The sequence below is a fragment of the Gymnodraco acuticeps genome, unplaced genomic scaffold (genome assembly GCF_902827175.1).
Source record: "Gymnodraco acuticeps unplaced genomic scaffold, fGymAcu1.1, whole genome shotgun sequence".
NCBI lineage: Eukaryota > Metazoa > Chordata > Actinopteri > Perciformes > Bathydraconidae > Gymnodraco > Gymnodraco acuticeps.
In genome coordinates, this window is record NW_022989877.1 from 289,697 (window position 1) to 306,773 (window position 17,077).

A 17,077-nucleotide genomic window follows, 5' to 3' on the forward strand; every position below is an offset into this window, starting at 1 on the left:
TGCATCCAGCGAATTGCAGGGTAACAACAAGACCCCAACAACATCCAAAAGAGAGCAGGCAATCTGTTTGCCTTTATGATATTCAGAGAGGAGTTGAGATTGGGAGACACAGCTGAATAAAGTCTTCTGGGACTCAATGTTGTTCCCCTCCTGTTACCGGGCAGCCTATGAGCTAAAAGCCCAGAGGGACAGAAGGCAAACGGGGATAACATCGAACCAATGTTGGGAGGGTTACTATGAAAATGTAATCCTAGTTATATAGTTACTTTTTCAAAGTATCAAAATGTGACAGTAATGTAACCTGATTACTTTCCATTACTTATGGGTTACATCAATATCAAATGCAATGCAATAAAAGATCAATTAAAAAGCTGTTTTGGTTTATCTCATGAATTAAAAGTGAACACATTAGTGCTATTTAATAAATCAGGTGTTTACCTGCTGCATTTCTTTTTTTAAAGAATCAAAGTAGCCTAAATGAAAACCAAAAAGCAGGCAGTACGTCTTGCTAATAATATATTGATCTTTATTTTTAAAATGTATTATAACATTGTTATCCTGCTGGTAATGCCCATTTTTTAGAACTGTAACGGTCATTTGTTTACAATTTGTTTTGTTTAAGCACTTTGAATTGCCGTGTGCTGAAAGGTGCTATAAATAAACTTGCCTAACGTACTTTCTAAAGTCACTGTAGGGACACTTTACCTTTTTTGTATGTTTACTATGTAACCCTGTTGCATGTATACTGTAACTCAATACTGTGTCTATCTCAAGTGAATAAAGTTTGATCCAAAAGAAACCAATCGTGTCTTATGTTAATGGTTACGTATTCAATGTGTGGCTTAATGAGGAATTCATGTTGATAGGGCGTACAACGAATGTATGTCAATGGTCTGCAAAGGCTGAAATCCCAAAGTGTTTTCTTCCAGAACATGGTGAGATCACCAAGTAACACTTGCGCTAGGGCTGCTCGATTATGGCAAAAATCATAATCTCGATTATTTGGGTCAATAATAGAAATCACGATTATTAAAAACGATTATCCATTTACTTTGAAAACTTCCATTTATTGAAAACAAAATGTGAACAGTGTGTTTTTAACAGTTGATTACCCTGAACTTTAAGTATAATTCAACTGAAAAACCAATAAAAATGTTTTTTTTTTAATTAAATAAATAATCGTTTTATTTCGATTATGTTGTTTTCATAATCGTTGCCAGCCAAAATCGTAATTGCGATTAAAACACGATTAATTGAGCAGCCCTAACTTGCGCTCTTACTGGCTAGCGCTCCAACACATTGTACGTGATAGGCTAAGGGGCGGGCCATCTCTAAGCGGTTGACCAATCACAAAAGAGCTAGCCAGTTAACCAATCAGAGCAGACTGGGCTCTGCAGACAGAGGGTGAAAAGAGGTTCTGCAGCACAGGCAGTATGAGAAAAATAAAGAGCTTTTTGAACATTCAAACTTGTAATCATGGAAACATATCGAAGCACAAAATATGACTCTAAAAATAGGCATAATTATGTCCTTTTTAATTCCTTCTCTTTGTCTTTCTCGCCACATGCTACTTCTTTTTGCTGCAGCACAGGCAGTATGTCACATTAGGGGCACAACATACACATATAAACCTGGAAGTGAACATATCAGAGCCCCCTTTGAAGAGGGTGGCAGCAGCTCATTTTTGATTGATCCGGCCATTATTGTTTGATTCTTTAGAGTGATTGGTTGGTCTATGAAATGTCACAAAACAAACCTGAAATGTCTCCTCAAAAGAGACATTAAATGAGACAAAGAGAAGCCCTATGAGAAGGTGGAACATGAGGATGTCGAGCGTCTGTACTATTTTGAAATTAATATTCAATTATCAAAAGAAGATACCGATAATGTCTCCGTCAGTCAGATTAATTCCCTAATCCTTTCAGCTCTAATGGGCTGTTCAATCACTTCTCCCAGAGTGTTATTTACTCAGCATTAATGTACAGGGGGAAGTGACGCAGAAAGACTCTGACAATGGAAACCACTGGGTTTATCTCTAGGAATCCTTTGTTTTTTAAATAAAAGCACTCACTCATAATGCTTGTGCGCTGCATTTCTGACGCTGTCTCCCTCAGACGGAGCACAGAAAACCAAGATGGTGAATCCACAGATGGAAGAAACACCTGCTCTCCTCGTGAAGAAGCGACAACACACCGAAGCAAACACGTCTACAGGGGTATTGATATTGTATTGATTACAAATACCTGCACGACTGGTTAGTATAGCCATATATAACCAGGGTTGGGAGGGTTACATTACAATTACTAGTTACATGCCAAAGGTGTAATCAACAACATTTAGTGCACGAGAAGGGTAAGACAACAGAACAATGTGACCTTAAGAAGAAACCAAGATATTTAGTCGCAGATATGTACCTGCCTTTCATTCAGCATATTCAGGCAGTAGCCTACACACCAACAATGAACACATGAGCACATGCAGTTTAAAGAAGCAGAAATCAAATCTGAGCTGACAGTAAATGTTAGATTAATACACACACTTAAATAAAACTAAGAACATCCATAACATTCACCTGTTTGTAACTTACAAATGATGTATCGCTTGTATATAGACTCTTATGGCACTACTTCTATTCTATTTTATTGTATTTACTTGCACTATTTTATCTGTTTTATTGTGTTGCACTGTTGGGGAGCCTGGGACCTCAGATTGTCATCGACATAACTACACTGTATGTACGAATGACAATAAAAGCCTTGAATCCTTGAATCTTGAAAACAACATATTGTCCTGCTGCAGCTCAAACTAAAGAACAATCTGTTTGGATGCTCAAAGAATCCTCAGCAGAGGAATCCATTACTGCTCATCCAGACAGGGGGTATCCACCCGACACGAGGAAAGGGCTTCACATGTCAGGGTCTGCCACTTCTGTCGCATCCATCAGTCCCTGCTTCCTGTCTCTCCTCCGCATCAGTCCCTGCTTCCTGTCTCCTTCCCATCAGTCCTTGCTTCCTGTCTCTCCTTCCCATCAGTCCCTGCTTCCTATCTCTCCTCCCCATCAGTCCCTGCTTCCTGTCTCTCTCCTCCCCATCAGTCCTTGCTTCCTGTCTCTCATTCCCATCAGTCCCTGCTTCCTGTCTCTCCTCCCCATCAGTCCCTGCTTCCCATCTCTCCTTCCCATCAGTCCTCGCTTCCTGTCTCTCTCCTCCCCATCAGTCCCTGCTTCCTGTCTCTCTCCTCCCCATCAGTCCCTGCTTCCCATCTCTCCTTCCCATCAGTCCCTGCTTCCCGTCTCTCCTTCCCATCAGTCCCTGCTTCCTGTCTCTCTCCTCCCCATCAGTCCTTGCTTCCTGTCTCTCTCCTCCCCATCAGTCTCTGCTTCCCGTCTCTCCTTCCCATCAGTCCCTGCTTCCTGTCTCTCTCCTCCCAATCAGTCCCTGCTTCTTGTCTCTCTCCTCCCCATCAGTCCCTGCTTCCCATCTCTCCTTCCCATCAGTCCCTGCTTCCCGTCTCTCCTTCCCATCAGTCCCTGCTTCCTGTCTCTCTCCTCCCCATCAGTCCTTGCTTCCTGTCTCTCTCCTCCCCATCAGTCTCTGCTTCCCGTCTCTCCTTCCCATCAGTCCCTGCTTCCTGTCTCTCCTTCCCATCAGTCCCTGCTTCCTGTCTCTCCTTCCCATCAGTCCCTGCTTCCCGTCTCTCCTTCCCATCAGTCCCTGCTTCCTGTCTCTCCTTCCCATAAGTCCCTGCTTCCTGTCTCTCTTCCCATCAGTCCCTGCATGTGAGGACCTCCCCTCGCCCCAGAATATGAGTGTATTCAATCTCCCAAACTGAATTGCTCATCCTCTTTGGAATCAGACATGATAAAGACTTGCCGGTCAGAGCGACTGATTCATCCACTTGAGAGGAGCTCAAATGAAGCCCTTTCTCCTTAATTGGAAACATGCACTCTTTATTCTATCTAAATACATCATGAGCTCTGCTGCCTGATTTCATTAACAAACTGGTTGTGAACAAAAACAAATTAAAAGCTAACTGTAATACAATACATTTTTTAAGTAACCCATATTTCTGTAGTAGAGTTGGGATCACCATAAGCAACGACAGGTTGTGTGACCTCTGCTTTTGCCTCTGCATTCAAGGCACTCTGCACAGTGTGTGATGCTCACAGCTCGGACTCAATGACCCCGAATACACAGCTGCTCTGAACCATCCCTGCTCTCCTCTGTCTGAACCACGAGGGCTTCAAACTGAGCAGATCCAGATCACAAATCAGATCCTGTTTATCTGTCAGCCAAGAACCAAAGCTATAGTTTATGTCAGCTGCAAGGTCAAGCAAGCTGAGTGCTTTTTATTTCATCATGTATTTCTGTTTCAGGCAAAAAAATGCTATTCCTAAATTCACATTTGTCTGTAGGGATTTGTTATTGTGTTATACATGCACCCAACACTTTTAAAATGTCACATTATTTCATGTTTGGAAGACATCAATACACAAGTCCAGATCTTTTACTAAATACAATTTCAATCCAAAATAACATCCAGCTAGGTGAAGCAGCATTTTCCCATTCTACTCATTACAAGAGGCAGGTAGATAAATATAGTTTTAGTTTTATTGTTATCATAATTCTGCTGTGTTTCTAAATGTAAACTCGAATTGGGATGGTTTAGATTAGAAGGATCTCCCAGTGTGACTGGTTTTGAGTGGCTGTCACGCCCGGAAAAAAAAGATGGGGAGGGGGGGGGACAGTATTGACTAACCTTAATTTTCATTCACAAACCCTCGACCCCTTGGTCTCGTATCCCTCAGGATCTATATACTGCGGCAGTTTATCGGGTTTCATCTTTTTTTTTTAAACACACATGTGGAGATCTCGGCTCCCCTCATCCAGACGCCTCCCCTCTCCCGCACCCCAAACACGCGCCAACACATCCTCCTCACCTGGCTGCGCACAAACACACACATCACCAGCGTGTACCACACACACACTGTACTACACCGCCCATTCACACACACATAACGCATCCCACAACCATAGCATTTCTCTTGTTATTATTCGTAAACATGCAGATGTTTTCCATCATGGCCTCGCAGAGTGAAGCTCCCATCACTGACACTGATGTATTTTCCCAACATCACCGTGCATGCTCCACCAGCATCACCAGTCAGCTGATGGAGGCTTGTTTTTGGGTGAAATATTTATAAGGTCTTGTCACGACTTAAGTTAAAACGCGGGCTATTTGGCGGGTTGCATTGCGCGGAGGTCCTGACGATTTACATCTCCCCGTCTCTTTTGTGTTTAGGTCTAAAAAGACAGGCCTTATATTCACCGTGATGGGCTGTGAGGCTTCAAGGTTGAATAATTCGGGTTGTGGACACGCAGGGGCTCGCTGTCAACCTTGTATTTATTGAGATTTTACGAGTAAAAACATCACCAGGCCCTCACATCTCCTCAGAAATACAGCAGCATATTCCCTCCCGCTAATTAAGCAGCGTTTCGACCATGACAGCTGGATATATAGGCTAGATGATGCAGGCGACTGATTTATAGAGCAAAACATAATATTATGGAAGGTGTGATGCCTACCTTGGTGTGTGTGGAGCCTATAGCTGGCGCAGAGGCTATGAGATATCCAGTGGCCCAGGCTCGTAAAATCAGACAACAACAACACCACGCCGGTTGTTGATGACACAGCTGTCTTGGTAGACGGGAGGGGGGGGGGACAATCTTTTCCCAGATGTGTCAATTGACGAGTAAATGAAAAATCAGTTATTCAGACGCATTTTACCGGACTGACGCCTTTCCTTGACGCGAAAGGTCTTCCATGTGTCTGATAAACAGCACTGTCCTACCGAGGCTCGGTGTACCCTGCTCGGTGTGAGCTCTGTGGGAAAACCATGATGCCGTTCAATGCGACGTTACAAAAGCTTCCCCTGCAAACACTCAGCAGGTGAAACGCCATCCTTGTGTGCTTGGAAAAAACACAAGCTCCAGCGTGACCTCCGCAAAATAAACAGTTGAGGCTTAAACAGAAGGAAAAAAAGGCGTCAAAACAAAAAAATGCGCAGATATGAGCGCGCGCTGATGGATCAGACGCTGGGCATCCTCACTGTTTGCATCCATATTAATATTCATACAGTACTTCCTGAGAGCAGACCAGTGGTTGTTTATAGAAGGAGGGGAAAAAAGCATCCGAGGGGTCTCTGAGTCCAACTGCAACGAGGGGCTGTTATCTTGTGGCTGTTATCAGCAGAGCCAAATGAAATCCCCCTTCGCGATTCATATTAGCAGCAGACTCATAACATGTCCGGATGGATTCTTAATAAAGTGTTGTTCAACTAAAAACCTAGACCTTATTTCCAGTATGCACAAAAACATTACAAAGTGTCATTTATGAGAATATTACAGAATCTGTGGATGTCATGGGATATAAAATACTAAAGTATAAAATCAGCTCGCCATAAACCCGTAATCCCATGGGTGTCACAGAAAAGTAGCTGCCAGATGAATATTCGTGCGACATTTTGATTGGACTGTAATTTAAATACCAATTAAATTCAATAAATAAACTAAGACCTGACTGAGAGAGCCTTCACTTATATTGGCTTTATAATGCAGTTTATTTTTATGAATAGGAGTATGGGAAATCTACATATATAGGCATAGAAATGTGGTGTTTTTGGGGAGGTGTCACATGACCAACTAGCCAACACATGGTCTGTGAGGCAGACACGCCCCTAAAGTCCATGGGCTGTTAGAGGAAAGTTAAACTTGAGTTTAAGCAAGAGATTAAAGGTGCTTCCTTGTGTAAAAATTCAATCCCTTTATCATGTAAGGGATAAAGGGATTCACATTTATTCTTAATTAAAGTGAATTTATTTTTATTCCAGCCAGTCATTTGTGTGTAGGTGTGAGACATTCCAAGTGTTCCAAAAGTGAGCACTCCAAGAATGGACAACAGCTTGCCAGGGTAAAATAAAACATTGTCAACATATTATTTTGTGCCACAAGAAGCAGAATATTTTAACAGTACAGTAGTTTGAATATATTTTTTGTTTACCTTTATCAGACCTCTCAGGCACCCACAACCAGCGTCTGATCGGGTAAGACCAATTAAAAATGTAATTATACCATGTAGGTTTGAGTTTGTGAACATGAAATCAATAAATACCTTTGTGTGCTTATGACACTGTCATTAGATCAACTGCACTTATTTCCTGGGTAAAAATAGGATGGAGAACCAACCCCATTCCAGGAAGAGGTCCAGTCTGCCCGGGATTAGAACAACCTTTATAGGTAAACAGCAGAAAGCTTATCTTCCGGCGCAGACTGAAAACTCATCTCTTTCGACTCCACTTCGAGCAATACAATTACTAACAAAGCACTTATATACTAACAAAGGACTTATATACTAACAAAGGACTTATATACTAACAAAGGACTTTTATACTAACAAAGGACTGGTTTATCTAAAGCCAGTTGAGTAGCACTTGAAATGTTTTGGCTCTATGAAACCTGATGTACTTATATGATTCTGTTTTCTTCAAGTTTGTATCTTCTTGGTCGGATGCACTTATTGTAAGTAGCTTTGGATAAAAGCGTCAGCTAAATGTAATGTAAACGATGTTGACAGTTGCATCGTGACACAGTTGTTTGCTGTGTATCTATATTTTACATTTGTTTGTTTGTATAGCCTCCAATCACAGTGGGTAACATTGCCAGGAAGCAGAACAATTATACTTTCATACATTTCCAAATGACACCCACAACATCTGACATCTCAGTGAAGACGATACAAAAAACACCCACAAATATTTTTCAAAGGTCAGATATTGCTTCTTGCATCCATTTCAAATGTTTACAAGGATTGTGCAGGAGTATGACAACAGTGCTGTTGTCAGTTTAGAACCCAATGTATTGAGAAAACAGTTAGAGGATCGACATCCTTTTGTAAATATGACTGTCATGCATATATTATGTATTTGAAAGTCATGATTCAACTGTCTTCTCACTGCAGCAACTACACAAATGTGTATGCACTTATCATTATTGATAGCCAGTCTGAGCCAGAAGACAAAATGGAGCAAAGGTATTAATTGTTACTATTACCACTTAATTGTTCTATCTATACTGTAAATCTTATCATAGCTTCATCATTTAATATTACAATACATCACTTTGTCTTTCCCAGCACAGAATACCTGACTGCGGCACACATTGTTGCAAAACTCTCTGCAAAAATAACAAATACATCTTGCAGCCGGTTCAATATGAATAGAGCCAGTGTGTGGGATGGAGCAATCCGCGGCTTCAAAGGCGCCTCGTTCGATCCCTCTCATGAGACGTCAGTTAAGTTCACTGATGATGAGGGACACACTGAGGATGGAGGGGACACTGGTGGTCCGTGAGTTCCTGACCCTCCTTATGGAATGTCTGAGAATGAAGAAAACATCACGTCAGCAACTGTTTGTGCCCCATGGCGGTGTGACTTTCCCAGCCGCTCACTGTCTCAAAATCTGATTCTGAATGTATATTGTTCTCTATAAAGATAGAACTAATACACAATTATGAATGTATAATATAAGCTGTTTTGTGTATTTAATCATGCGTTGGTCTACAATTTAATGATGGCTTCTACATATCTCACATAAACAGACAATGAAAAAATGTGTCCTTCATGCTGATAACTAACTCGTGTATGCATCTGCCAATTAGTATTCTAAACAGAGTAGTGTCTTGAATCCTTATTTCTTGCATTTGAAACAGATACAATAGAAAAAGTGAACTTACTGTTGTGTTCAACTTCTGCCACAAACTGTACATGTTTGCCACAGGAGCCACAGAGCACTTGAACTGTCCCCAGATGTTGGCCACAGAAAGGACACAACATGGCGGCCCGAAAAGTATACATTGATGTAGTGAATCCATTTAATCAAGTCAATCAAAAACACATAGTCTAAATAGTGGTTAGCTAAATAAATAGAAAGATACATCATGTTTACCGTTGAATCTGTGTTTTGTCTCTCTCTCCTTGAATGTCTTCTCTATATTTGTTCTTGAGCATGTCTAATGCAATCCTGTCATTACTTTGTCCCTCTTCACATTTGATCACTTCTCCACCGACCATAGTTACATAGTATTGCTAAAGCTCTGTATAGTTGCAACATATACACAAATACATACATATAAACAAACTGCTAAGAATGTCTCTCTCTTCAAATGTTCCCGCGGTACTCACTATGGCCCGTGTTGTTTACCTTAACAATGTTCTTCGCTCACTTTATCTCCTCTTCACGTGAAGCTCTCCTCTCCTCAGCTGGTGTAGTAGTTACTGTGTGGACGCTAACGCTAGCTGCGTAAATATGACGCTCTTTGTATAAAAACAAAACAAAACTTACCTTCTTATATATCGACTTTCTCCACTTCAAACAACTTGGTTTCTTCCGGCTTTAATTTCCGTCTCGTTCGTTCTCTCTATGTCTGGGCAGACATTCATCTGTTCCACGTAGCGCGCCCCCTAGAGGCCTGGAGCACTGTGTGTTTTGGGGTTTGTATCTGTTTTTGTATTTGCAGCGTTTTTCTTTTGCGGTTATTTTCGGGGTTTGTGTGTTGTATTTAGTTTGCATAATTTCTGTGAATGCAGCGTTTTGTTGTTGTATTTGTTTTCAGGATTTGTTTGTTTTTCATTACATTATTTTCAGCTGCTTCCTGCTTATGTATGTTGGCCGTTCTTCCGCGTTTGAACCTGCCGGCCACCGTAGTGTTTTTATCAGCCGGTTTACATGATCTGGGCAAAGTGCATCAACTAAAGAAGAAGAAGAAGAAGAAGGCAAAGTGCATCCTGCATGTTGTGTATTTTCACAAACGGCTGATCTGCATCCATTCAAATTAACTCTGGAATAGACTCTAATAAAAGGTATTTTTTTACATTTCACGCTCAGCAGTTTGGTCTTTAACCTGTTAAGTCCTGAGCCTGTTTGTCAGGTCTCAGGCTCGAACATGACATGCCCAAAACGAATGACAATAACTTCACTTCTAAAAGGGGTCAATTAATAATCTTTTTTCTCAAAGCAATGATAAACCTGTTGGATGTAGAAAAGTCAGAATCAATATAGATTTTATTTAAATGTTAAAGTAAATTCAGATTGAACATTGTAAAACATTTTAAATTACAGTGTCCGTCCAAAAACAACAACATTACTTATAGTGAAAACCAGGGTTCGAGTTATAAACTGAGCTCTATGGGGGTCTTTACAACTAACGGGGACACACACACACACACACACACACACACACACACACACACACACACACACACACACACACACACACACACCATCTCGGCTCGCGCAGCAGGCCCACAGGCATAGATTGCGCAATAATGTATTGGGCACCTTGGAGGTGCAGCGCAGGCATATTTTCATTGAAGAGATGCGTAGTTCTTTTGGAAAACATGTTTTTCTTTTAGCCTATTTACCTCGTTAACGTAAATAATACTCATTACATTAACACATGCATTATTTGTGATTAAAATAATGGTTGTTGGTAATGTATTAGCGACCCCCACACATATGTATGATTTCATTGCGTCCGTGGGAGCTCAGACCCCATTGGCTCCTTTCAGCAGAGTTTTATGCGTTTTAATGCAATTGAACACAACTTTTGATCAGAAAACAGCAACGGTAAGATTTATTTTCCGTTTTGGTCCCGTAAAGCTACGTTGTGTGATGTCTGGGTTTGGTGACCCTGTCGCGAGTTCTGATCGCTCAGTGATGATACTTATACCCCTAGAATCTGTGGAATATCAGCTTGCTAGCTGATATCTTGTTTGTGCAGATCAGATAAGTAATAACTTATTTCTACCGTGAGTTCTGTGCTAAGTGTGTTAGCATTTTGTTCAGGGCTCATTTAGACGCTTCTTGTGAGACTTGTGTTTTGTTTCGGTAAAAATGGTTCGTATCATCAGTTGGCTGAGTTCCTTCCCGTTAGGTGGGTATGACACATTAATAGGTTGTTAAATGTTAAGAAGCCCTCAGACGCTGTTTCTTGCAAGATGTTGCGGGGTCGCCGGGTGTTGCTTTATGTTGTCCTAGTATCATTTAGAGTTGGAGAGAGTCCAGGTGATTTGAAGCCTTCCACAAGTTTGGCTTATATGTGATCAAATTTAAACTGTCTAGTTTAGCCTGTCAACTTGTTCCTGAGTAAGTTATTTGTGCCTGCATTGTGATTTTTTAAGCGTATGACCTCTAGGCCTACCTTAAAGAAGATTAAAAGTGCTCATTACTGAAGCAATCTGATCTCTATCATAAAAAAGATCATAAATGTCTCCGATAAAGCCATCTTTGTAACATCTAAAGGCGTAAAGTCCATGATGTATAGACCCATGACCTTAACTGAATGAAAGCACAGTTTTAAATGTCTTTAACAAATTGATGGTATGGCCTCCTGGTTGCAGGGATGACGAAAGGAAAGACTAAGTGGAAGGTGTTTTTGGAGGTTGTAAGTGTTCTGCAAGCGGTATCAACCTTTCTCTTCTTAGGTAAGATCCCACCACACAAACACTTTGTATCAAATGACACTGGAAAGTTGGTCAAATGTATTAGATCATGTTAATTCACGAGGGTCTCACTGCATTTGTAAAGTACACTCATATCAATATTCTAATGACTGTATATAGACTATTCTGCACTGTTTCTATTATATTCTATTTACTTTTACTATCTTATCTGTTGTATTGTGTTGCACTGTTGGAGGAGCATAACCACACTGTAGCTATGCACACATGACAATACAAGCCTTGAAACTTGAAACCTCTGTTTTCACACTGCTAATCTATGAATGTCTTGTACTTCCAACATGTGGACGATGCCTCTCCAGGAGTGGCCTGCACCCTCTTGATGTTTTACCTCATGTTCACCTCTCTGTGGCCGATCCCCACGCTGTACTTCGTCTGGCAGGTGGTGGACTGGCACACCCCTGAGAGAGGTAAAGGAAATAAAACCATTCAATACCCACGGACATGAAAGTTTAGTTTATTTGTTTATAGTGTCGTGGACAGTCCCCATTGATCAACTGTCACAAAGAACAGTAAATGGGGCAGCTTTAGCCGACATTGCTAATTTCCAGCTGTTGTCCCCGGCCAGACGATAATAGACACCTTTTTTAAATCACAATACATCAACGGCATTAGTTATAAAGAAAGGATGAAAGACAAGTAGATAGAGGCGAAAGGATAAAAGAGAACAATGAAATACAAACAACACACGTTACTACATACTATAGCACATCACATCACATGAAAGAAACGAGGGGCAACATCCATGTTCATCATGTCCATCCATCTTCGTTAGCTGTTCCTCAATATCATACTTATAACAAGAACATTTTATAATAAAGGAGTGACAAGCCAGAAATAATAATAAGACTAACATAATATTGCAGTTTAATTGTATTAATAATAAATATATTGTTTACAGTTAGTGTGTAGTATTGAAATGACACACTCTGTCCACCAGGGGGCAGGAAAACAACATTTGTGCGGAACTGGAGGGTCTGGGAGCACCTCAGGGACTTTTTCCCAATCAAAGTAAGTTTATATTTCACCCCTCTGTCAGATTTTCTGTTCCCATCTGATTTGATTCCAATATGTTGGACCTGACGGTGAATCCATGTGTCCCACCAGTAGCATTACTATTTCCAAACAAAAGCATCCTTGACCTTAAAGTCAATATTGGAATTGTCTGCTTTGATTCTTTACATTACATTACATTTCACAAGAGCAATTAACCTAAGAAGAGTTGGGTTTTAAGACGGGATTTAAAAGCAGACAGTGTGGGAGCCTGTCTGATGAGCAAGGGCAGGTCGTTCCACAGTTTAGGGGCGGCAGCAGAGAAAGCACGGTCCCCTCTGTGCTTAGACTTTGTTTTTGGCACCCTCAGGAGCAACTGATCAGCTGACCTGCGAGTGGGCATGTAGCTGTGTAACAGCTCAGAGAGGTAGGGCGGGGCCAGGCCATTGAGGGCTTTAAAAGTAAATAAAAGAGTTTAAAAATGAATCCTCAAATGAACGGGCAGCCAGTGGAGTGAAGATAAAATGGGGGAAATGTGCTCGTATTTGCGTGTGCCAGTTAGTAGCCGTGCTGCTGCATTTTGCACCATCTGCAGGCGAGCAAGGGAGGATGCACTTATCCCCATATATAGTGCATTACAATAATCCAAGTAGGAGGTGATGAAGGCATGGATTACCGTTTCAAAGAGGTCACTATTTAAAAAAGGCTTTATTTTGGCTAGCTGCCTGAGGTGGAAGAAGCTGTTTTTAACAACTGCCTTGATCTGGCTGTCAAGCTTGAGTTCAGGGTCCATCTTTATCCCAATATTTGTGATGGTAGGCCTGGTGGAGTGGCCCAGGGATCCTAGGTCTATAGGAGTGGTCCGAGGGGCACCAAAAACCATCACTTCAGTTTTGTCATCATTTAATTTTAAAAAGTTGCATGACATCCAGGATTGAATGTCTTCAAGGCAGTTTAACAGCGGTTTAATTGAATATGAGTCGTTCTTTTTAAGTGGCACATATATTTGGCAATCGTCTGCATAGCAATGGAAAGCGATACCGTGCTTCCTAAGAATGGACCCAAGAGGGAGCAAATACAGGGAGAACAACAGGGGGCCTAACACTGAGCCCTGTGGAACCCCACAAAGGAGAGGCGCAGACGAGGACTCAGAGTCCCCAAGGCTGACGCAGAAAGTCCTACCAGTCAGATACGACCTAACCCATTCAAGGAATGGGAATGGAATATATAATAGGACACAAATAAAACAGATCAAATAGTGCAAGAGAATGTTGTGAGATGTGCAAGAAAATACAAATGCAGGTTGTATTTGTGTTTGGTTTTAAAGGTCCCCTATTATACTATTTTTCATCAATATATTATAGGTCTCAGATATATCCAAAACATGTCTCTGAAGTGTTTGGCTTGAAACACCAAACAGATAATTGCAGCATCCCATATTCCCCTCTGTTTCAGCCCTGTTTCAAAAGTGCTGATTCTCTGTCTGTTACTTTAGATGAAAATAAGGAGCCACTCCCCACGCCCCTCTGAGAGATATTTGGTTTAAAAAGAACACAAGAGGCGCTTTCACACAAAGTACTTTGCCGTACTTAGTTCATCAGAACTCTTTAGTTCTGATGAACTAAGTACAGATCACGTTCACACCGGAATAAGTCCCTGAGGGAGGATTAGGAAAATGAGCCACTGAGGTCACTTCTTCTTCTTCTGCTTTGGGTTTATTGGCAGGCCGCAAACAACTTCACGGCGTATACTGCCACCCGAAGTCCCCGACCGGAAGTCCCCGGAGTTGGGGACTGGCTTCAGTAGAAGCTGCTGGGACTCCCAGCAGCTTCTACTGAAGCCTTCCGAGTAAATCGCCAGAACGCCGACACCTCCTCATCTCCACCGCTCCCATGTTTTCTTTTGTGTTGCCATAAGTTAGTCTCGCTCCATTGGTGCGCCGGGCTAATGCTAATAATGCTAATGCGAGGAAAATAAAATGGCGGCTTCACAAAACTTTTTGGGAGTTTTACGGGGCGTGGTTTGTAATCCGCCCAGCCAATCAGAAATGGGAACCTTTTTCTCCCATGAAAGTCCCTGCTCTCTAGCAGGGACTGAAAAGGGGGTGAAAAGGCATGAACTAGGTTCTAGTCCCGGATTTGTTTGGTGTGAACGCAAATTTTCTGAACTATATCGGAACTATAGTGGGAAAAGTACTCCGGTGTGAGAGCGCCTCTAGGAGGAGATTCAGGTGATAAGGTGGGGGGTTATGACATCATAAAGTGGCCAAAATCTGATCAGCTCATTTTCAGACAGGTTTTTATATAAATGGATCAGGACAAAAAGAGAGAATCTTTTTTCCTGAAACTTCCAGAATCTCGTTACACAGACATGAAAAAGTGGATTTTGCATAATAGGTGACCTTTAAAGTCTCTGTTCATCCTATTTTTTTCTTGCTCAGTTGGTGAAGACAGCCGAGCTGAATCCAAACAAGAACTACGTTGTTGGTATTCACCCGCACGGCATCATGGGTTTCGGGGCGTTCACCTGCTTCAGCACCGAGAGCTGCGGCTTCACGGAGCTGTTTCCTGGGCTGAGATACAACCTGTTGGTGCTGGTCGGCCTTTTTAGGCTTCCTGTCTTCAGGGAATATGCCATGTTTCTAGGTATTTATGTTCAACTATAGGAGGTTTTTGAGACTGCTGTGCCAGTGGCGGTTCTAGACCAATTGTACTGGGGGGGGGGGGGGGGGCAGGCACAATAAAAGCAGGTTAAAAGACAAAGATAGTAAAGTAATTTTGTAAAATAAACATAAAATACAGTAATTAGCATTTGTTTTTGTAAAGGTATTTGTTTTGGTCACTTTAAGTTACATTCCTTTGTTTCAGTAGTTTTTTTCATTTAGAGTATTTGTTTTAGTAACTTTAAGTTACAATTTAATTAAAAAACTTAAACAGTATTTGCTTTTATAAGGTAATGTACAGTTTAATCTCCACTTTACATCCGGGTCTCTGATTTGACTTAGTTCCAATAAATCGTAATATTGTAACCTTTTTGTTGGAGGGGGGCCACAGGGGGCGTCCCTGGTCAGTGTTACGGGGGCACTGGCCCCTGTTGGCCCCCCTCCTAGAACCGCCCCGGGACTGCACACAGAAAGGAAGAACATCCATAGTTATTACTGTCTTACTTTGTGTGATCAGGTCTTCTTCCAGTCAGCAAAAAGAGCCTCACGCACCTCCTCACCAACAAAGGGAAGGGGAATGCAGTGGTGATCGTGATCGGAGGCGCTGCGGAGTCGCTGGCCTCGGCTCCTGGAGTCAACATCGTGGTGATGAGGAAGAGGAAGGGCTTCGTCAGGGTGGCCCTGGAGTTTGGGTGAGAGAAAACACACATTAAATACCAGCAGTGGTGGTTCTGAAACAATTTACAACACGGCCAACGACTGGAACTAGGTAGACAGCTTCCTAACTTAAAATGGCGGCAGCACTTATCAAGGTTTTCTGTTACTGTCCAAGTCTGTTCTCATTTTCACTCATTAACCAACATGAAGAGACAATACCGTCTTCCTGTCAGTGTTTACTTCCTGTCAGCCTTCTTCTATTTATATATCTGACGTCCAGCACACTGTCTTTAACGTCTTTCCTCGTCTTGCACCGTTTTTCTTTTATTTCCTGGGAACACTTTAGCCATAGACTCTTCTTTTGGAGGGGGGTCAAAGCTCAGTGTGTATTGGCCCCCTCTACAACCGCCCATGGATACTCGTTATCAGTATCATTTCATCTCACAGTTTGACAGTAATGTGACCTCTGATGATCTTCCACAGGGCTGATCTGGTGCCAGCTTACGCATTTGGGGAGAACGAGCTCTTTAAGCAGGTGGTTTTCTCAGAAGGCAGCCTTGGGCGGAGGTTACAGGACCTGTTTAAAAAGATCATGGGTTTCGCCCCGTGTGTATTCGTTGGAGAGCACATGGGTATCCTGCCCTACAGGATTCCCATCACTACTGTTGGTGAGTGTTTCATCTTTCTGTTCATTAACATAGTGATAGTTGTTTTTATTCTAACGCTCTGGCTTCTTTCAGTGGGAAGTCCAATCTCAGTGCCGAAGCACATCAAAGCCAGCGAGGAGGAGGTGGACCACTTTCATAAGCTTTACATGGAGGCCCTCTCCAAGTTATTCCATGAACACAAGGTCAGCTGTGGACTCTCTGCAAACCACGAGCTTCGGATCATCTAGAAAATTAACTTTAAATTGAAATGTAATTGCTGTTTTTATTTGCTGCTTTTGTGTGAAACCGATACTCTTAAACAACATTGATCCTGCAGGTGTTTTTGTTCATCCTGTGAATGTATGACTGTAGCTTTTAAAGATATCATGTGAATATGTGCCTTTGATTATTCAAATGTGAAGTCCATTAAGGACTGCAGATTAAAATGACCTCAAATCTGGCATAATTCATCTCTTCTCTTTTCTGAGATTAATGTATTTGTATTCATGGTCCGTCCTTGTTGAAATAAATACATAATATCTGA

General features: G+C 41.8%; 2 protein-coding genes across 3 annotated transcripts in view; one reads left to right on the top strand and one right to left on the bottom strand.

The window, feature by feature from the left end:
* Positions 1-9,463, bottom strand: part of LOC117534103 (neuronal tyrosine-phosphorylated phosphoinositide-3-kinase adapter 1) — a 44,182-nt gene extending 34,719 nt beyond the window's left edge. The window contains exons 1-2 of one of the 2 annotated variants that reach the window (XM_034198162.1): positions 9,398-9,463; positions 5,586-8,432 (exon numbers count right to left, since the gene is read on the bottom strand). The gene's annotated coding sequence lies outside the window, so the exon portion shown is untranslated. Of the gene's footprint in view, positions 1-5,585; positions 8,433-8,789 lie in introns of both variants that reach the window. The other variant, XM_034198153.1, reaches the window with a different exon arrangement.
* Positions 9,464-9,743: 280 nt separating this feature from the next.
* LOC117534121 (diacylglycerol O-acyltransferase 2-like) lies at positions 9,744-17,077 on the top strand. The gene is made up of 8 exons (XM_034198183.1): positions 9,744-9,915; positions 11,455-11,538; positions 11,877-11,984; positions 12,515-12,585; positions 15,008-15,212; positions 15,747-15,921; positions 16,370-16,554; positions 16,627-17,077. Exons 2-8 carry the CDS (start codon positions 11,457-11,459, stop codon positions 16,779-16,781), a joined length of 981 nt encoding a protein of 326 aa, XP_034054074.1. The 5' UTR covers positions 9,744-9,915; positions 11,455-11,456; the 3' UTR covers positions 16,782-17,077.